The 6356-nt window shown below is 42.1% G+C and overlaps 1 protein-coding gene across 1 annotated transcript; it reads left to right on the forward strand.

The window, feature by feature from the left end:
* The first annotated feature begins 561 nt into the window (after positions 1-561).
* On the forward strand, positions 562-5507 carry DLX1 (distal-less homeobox 1). Its single transcript, XM_063428644.1, has 3 exons — positions 562-1128; positions 2939-3138; positions 4620-5507. The coding sequence occupies exons 1-3, from the start codon at positions 831-833 to the stop codon at positions 4869-4871; spliced, it is 750 nt and encodes a 249-aa protein (XP_063284714.1). The 5' UTR covers positions 562-830; the 3' UTR covers positions 4872-5507.
* Positions 5508-6356: the final 849 nt, after the last annotated feature.

Consider the following 6356-nt stretch of genomic DNA (forward strand, 5'->3'; position numbering starts at 1 on the left):
GAGGGCCTGTGCCTTTTTTTGGGAGGAAGGGTTATATTTACTATATTGGGCATTTTATTAATTTTAGTTCACAAAAAAAAGTGGTTGGTTATTGCTGTCTCCCATCAGAAATTGACTGGAATAAAATGCTGAATGGGGCTTCATTTGCTGTACACACACCAAAAAAAAAAAAAAATAAAGAAAAAAAAAAAATAAGAAAACTGGACAATTGCAAAATAAGAGGGGGAAGGTAGAAAATAAAGCATGTGGCTGATTAAAACAATCCATTGGGTTTGTGTACCTGCACTGTGTGCTGATCTCACTGCCTTGTGTTTGTATACGTCCTGTTTCCCCAGACATTTTTTTATCATTATTTTTTTTAGTATATTATGATGTTCTATTACAGATCACAAGCCACTGAGAAGGCAAGGCTCAAGCTCACACGTTTTTTGTTTTTTTTTCCTCCAAGTCCAGCACTGCCCGAGGCGCGCTTTAGCCAATCACCAGTCTTCGATTCAGCCCGTCGACCAATCAGCGGCGCCGTGTCATGAATATGCAAAGCGGGCTGAGTCTTAGGCGCTTAGGCGAGTTTGTGCAGCTCTACACAGCCTCAAGCTTAGGACTTTTTTTTTTCTTTTTCTCCCCCAAAGAGAACAAACTCCATTTTCTTATGAATGGAAAGTGAAAATATCCGATCCGCTTAAATTTGGGGATTTTTCTCTCTATTAAGCAGGGAAGGGGGAAAAAAATAGAAGAAAGGAATAAGGAAAAAAAAAAGGGGGGGGTGGGGGGAATCCTCCCTTTACAAAAAAAAATATAGGAAAAAAAAGATTGAAAAGAAGAGAGAAGCAATGACCATGACTACAATGCCAGAAAGTATTAACAGCCCGGTGTCAGGCAAGGCGGTGTTCATGGAGTTTGGGCCACCGAACCAGCAGATGCCCCCTTCCCCCATGTCCCATGGACATTACTCCATGCACTGCCTGCACTCCCAGCATGACAGCTCGTACAGCGGAGCCTCGTCCTTCTCCAGACCCCTGGGGTACCCCTATGTGAACTCGGTGAGCAGCCATTCCTCTAACCCCTACATCAGTACCGTGCAGTCCTACCCCAACAGCAGCATCAGCCAGACCCGCTTAGAGGAGCCAGGTACAGTACCAGCTACAATGTATCTCTGTGTATTCCATGCCAATTGCCTGGGAGCCCCCCTAGATACCTACATGGAGGGCATCCTGAGCCAGCTACAATGTATCTCTGTGTATTCCATGCCAATTGCCTGGGAGCCCCCCTAGATACCTACATGGAGGGCATCCTGAGCCAGCTACAATGTATCTCTGTGTATTCCATGCCAATTGCCTGGGAGCCCCCTAGATACCTACCTGGAGGGCATCCTGAGCCAGCTACAATGTATCTCTGTGTATTCCATTGCCTGGGAGCCCCCCCTAGATACCTACCTGGAGGGCATCCTAAGCCAGCTACAATGTATCTCTGTGTATTCCATGCCAATTGCCTGGGAGCCCCCCTAGATACCTACCTGGAGGGCATCCTGAGCCAGCTACAATGTATCTCTGTGTATTCCATGCCAATTGCCTGGGAGCCCCCCTAGATACCTACCTGGAGGGCATCCTAAGCCAGCTACAATGTATCTCTGTGTATTCCATGCCAATTGCCTGGGAGCCCCCCTAGATACCTACCTGGAGGGCATCCTGAGCCAGCTACAATGTATCTCTGTGTATTCCATGCCAATTGCCTGGGAGCCCCCCTAGATACCTACCTGGAGGGCATCCTAAGCCAGCTACAATGTATCCCATGCCAATTGCCTGGGAGCCCCCCTAGATACCTACCTGGAGGGCATCCTAAGCCAGCTACAATGTATCTCTGTGTATTCCATTGCCTGGGAGCCCCCCCTAGATACCTACCTGGAGGGCATCCTAAGCCAGCTACAATGTATCTCTGTGTATTCCATGCCAATTGCCTGGGAGCCCCCCTAGATACCTACCTGGAGGCAGATAGCTTTATCCTGAGCCAGGTACAGTACAAGCTGCAAGGTATCTGTGTATTCCATGCCCATTGCCTCGGGGCCCCTAGATACCCAGCTGGAGGGCAGTCTGAGCCTGGTAGAGTACTATCTACAATGTATCTTTCTGTCTCCTTACCCAATGCATAGGGGCCCCTAGATACCCTAGCTACAATGTATCTTTCTGTCTCCCTGCCCATTGCCTTGGGGCCCCTAGATACCCCAGCTACAATGTATCTTTCTGTCTCCCTGCCCATTGCCTTGGGGCCCCTAGATACCCCAGCTACAATGTATCTTTCTGTCTCCTTACCCAATGCCTTGGGGCCCCTAGATACCCCAGCTACAATGTATCTTTCTGTCTCCCTGGCCATTGCCTTGGGGCCCCTAGATACCTCTAGATACCTAGCTGGAGCAGCACCAGGTACAGTACCAGTTACAATGTATCTTTCTGTCTTTAATGTCCATTTCCTGGGGCCCCTAGATACCTAGCTGGAGATAGATGCAGCCTGGACCAGGTATAGAACCTGCAACAATGTATGTCCCAGCCTTCCCTGCCCAATGCCCGGGATCCCCCCTAGATACCCCTGGATACCTAGCTGGAGGGTAGAAGCAGCAGCCAGCAGCAGTCACAGCTCTCTGTACACAGCGCCCATTGCAACAGCAGCCCAGATGTGCACGCATTAGCCTCCGTAATTATTTATTGCGTGGCGCTATAAACAATGTATGCAATTAAGGGTAATTAAACCTAAACTGCAGCATGCTGGAAAAAAAATTAGGGGACAAAAAAAAAAAAAATAGAATCATTGCATGGATTATGGATTGCTGCTTTGTTGTTTCTCCCATTTGATGTGTTTGTTGTTTGTTGTTGTTTGTGATTTGCTATTGTTTGTGCTGTTGTGGTGGAGTTTACCTGATCTGTGTTTGGTTTTGCTGGCGGTGCAGGGGCAGATACTGAGAAGAGCACTGTGGTGGAAGGTGGGGAGGTTCGGTTCAACGGCAAAGGGAAAAAGATCCGAAAACCCAGGACTATATATTCCAGTCTGCAGCTCCAGGCATTGAACAGGAGGTTCCAGCAGACCCAGTACTTGGCACTGCCCGAGAGAGCAGAACTGGCCGCATCGCTGGGACTCACACAGACACAGGTACCATGCCTGCCCACTCAGCCTTGGCACCTTGCTTACAAAGAGACTGGCATCCTGCAGGTTTATGTCCTGGCACATTGCCCTGACACCCAACATAAACACACACAGCCATGGCACCCTACCCTGACACCTTATTTACACATAACCCTGGCACACTGCTTATATTTATCCCTGGCATCCCGTACCAACATAGCCCTGGCGTTCTGCTCATATACAGCCTGGCAAACTGCATGCCCTAGCCTAGGCATCATGTGCACTTTATTTTTAACACTGGCACCCTGCTCACATATTGCACCGGCATTGATTTTACAAGCTGCCTTGGCACCCTATCCCAAAGTGCCCTGCACCCATTTTACATGGAACCGTGGTGACTTGGTTACTAAGTTGCCACATTTAACCTTGAGACTCAGACAGATCTTTGATACAATTTGACATTCCTACAGCATTGATATTAGGTACCAGTGGACGGTAATGAAACGTTCTGTCCATTTCTGAACACGTTGAAATTGCAATAATCTGCCGTTAAACATCTATTTACTTATAGCAATCACAGGACTCTCACAATGCGGCAACATTTACAAATAAATGTACAGATCTACAAAGAAATGTGTAAATCTCCAAATAAATATAGTTAGAAGTAACCGATAAACACACAAAACAATTCATTTGTCTTAAAGTTATTTTCTATTACATATTAAACTGTTTAAAATGATAACGTGGCTCAAAAACAAAAACACAAACAAACACAAACATACACACACATCTTCATCTTACAGCAGATTGCATAGTAGTTACATTAACTTAAGGTGGAGTTTTAAGAGGAAGAGAAGTGATGGCATTTTATAGCAATCAATTATTTTAACAAGCTCTCTTGACAGGATACACTGAAGGGATTTAGGTAATTGTATGTTGGGTCTGCTTGCCAAATAAAAAAAAAAATACTATATCTATATATATATATTTATATATTACTATGTAGGTTTAAATGTAAACAAATACAATGTATTAAATATTTCAATTTATTTTTAAAATCGATAAAATTACCAGCGTTATCTTCCCAACGCTATTCTAGCACTTTCTTATCGCTAATTAACACTGGGGTCACGACAGATTAATTTATTCTGATGAAACCATATTTTTAGGGCACTTTATTTACTTCTAGACTTTTTTGCTAAATGTTCTTGTCACTGCCCTATCGCTATGTACAAAGCACCGCCGTTGGCAATGTTCCTTTTATAAATATTATACATTATTATCATTAGTATTAGTATTATTATTACAACATATCATTTAGAACCGTGTATCATTCATACTATTTGTAGCTTCAAACCATTTATATCTAAATGACATATGTTGATGTTATGAAATGCTTTGTTTATTTTTTTTTTGGGGGGGGGGGGGGGCTCACTATTAACTTTGCTCTGTGTGTTTCTATGTATTTATGTATCTGTTAATTAATTCTATGGTGTTATATTCCACAGGTAAAAATCTGGTTTCAAAACAAAAGATCCAAATTTAAGAAATTAATGAAGCAAGGAGGGGCAGCTCTGGAAAGCAGTGCTTTGGCAAATGGTAGGGCACTTTCTGCTAGTTCTCCCCCTGTACCCCCAGTATGGAACACCCCAACATCTTCTGGAAAGACTTCTGGGACACCAGCAGCCTACATTCCAAGCTATACTTCGTGGTATCCTTCAGCCCACCAGGAAGCTATGCAGCAACCACAACTTATGTGATGGCACAACGTGTCCTTGGCACACAATAAAACTGTATAAAACATAACACTCTACAAGAAGTGCATAAGAACACAAGATAATAATGAGTCCTGTGCCTTCAGAACTATCGTCAAACCCCATGTCTGACATGGTGTGATAACAGGCAAACTCAGATCTAATGAGGGCTGGTACCCAACTGAAGGTAGCTGACAAGAGCATCTTCATAACATGTGTCCATCCTCTCAGCAGGCACAAGGGGAGCCTGGCAGACAGAGGAGAGGAAAGCAGGCACCAACCAACCATATCCTGAGGACAATTGGAAGGAAAATAAAGATGTTTTTAGAGAGAGGGCAATAACAAGGATCCTCTCCTGTCTGTCTTTGTCTTTGGTAACATGTGGTCATATATCCAACCTCTTTACTCAAACAATGGCGGTTGTTATTGGAATATATCTGGATTCATCTTCCTGTAATTAATCCTCATGTCCCCCCTTGTAAACAAATGCCTATCTTGTTCTGTCGCCTTTTCTAGGTTGGAGAACAAGAGCTCAATATATTTCTTTCTACTACTTAATATTTTTTTTTTTTTAGTTTTGGAGGGGGTGATGGGCCATCATTGAGTATTGAAATATTTATTAGAAATAAGAAAATAAAATAATATGCTACCACTAAGATTGCACGATGCAGTTAAAGGTCTGCGTGGCAAAATGCACTGTTTTAGAAAAAAATAATTTAAAAAAACAAATAATAATAATAATAATACAAAAAAATTATTAAAAATAAACTAAATCACAAGGTTTACCGTTATACATAATGAGGGTATCAATTTCATTTTTACAGTAACTTTTCTACTTTTAAAACTAAAGAGGTTGGTTTTGTGTGTTTGCTATATGTTCATTCTCCACTGTGCATAATTGAAAAAAATAAAATAAGAAGAATTAGTGTGTATTACTGTTTTTTTGCAGAATTGGGCCTGTTTTACATTGTATTTAGGTACCTCTTACAGAAAATGTTAACTTAGAAATTCAGAGATGCCACAGTAATTGGTTGTAAACAAGAAAGGAAAATAAAAATTAGAAATATTTTAACCCCCTTTTCAGTGAAAGAGATGCTGTGACAACTCAGAGGCTTGTTTACTTTCTTGCACTCAAAGGGTTATAATATGATTGTGTTGTCATCACATATTTTAAATGCCAATTGTTTGTAGTTTTTTTCTTTGTTTTGTTCTGTTTTTAATTATTATTCTTTATTTTTCTTTTATCTTGCACATAATAACCCTTTGAATGCTGGAAAATATATAAAAAAACATACTGCAGAGCAATATGTTGCAAAGCCTCCAGCAAACAAGTGGTTAAGGTCTGCAAGGCAGAAACGTTGTACATAATGTTTTTTTTTTTTATTATTGTTCTGTATACACGTTGCACAGATCCTGCCCTTCTGTTTGTTCCGTGTGCCTGTAACCACGATGCTTTGTGAAAATGGGAGCTTATCGGCATCCTTGTGAAAT

This window comes from Pelobates fuscus, chromosome 8 (assembly GCF_036172605.1).
Source record: "Pelobates fuscus isolate aPelFus1 chromosome 8, aPelFus1.pri, whole genome shotgun sequence".
NCBI classification, from domain to species: domain Eukaryota; kingdom Metazoa; phylum Chordata; class Amphibia; order Anura; family Pelobatidae; genus Pelobates; species Pelobates fuscus.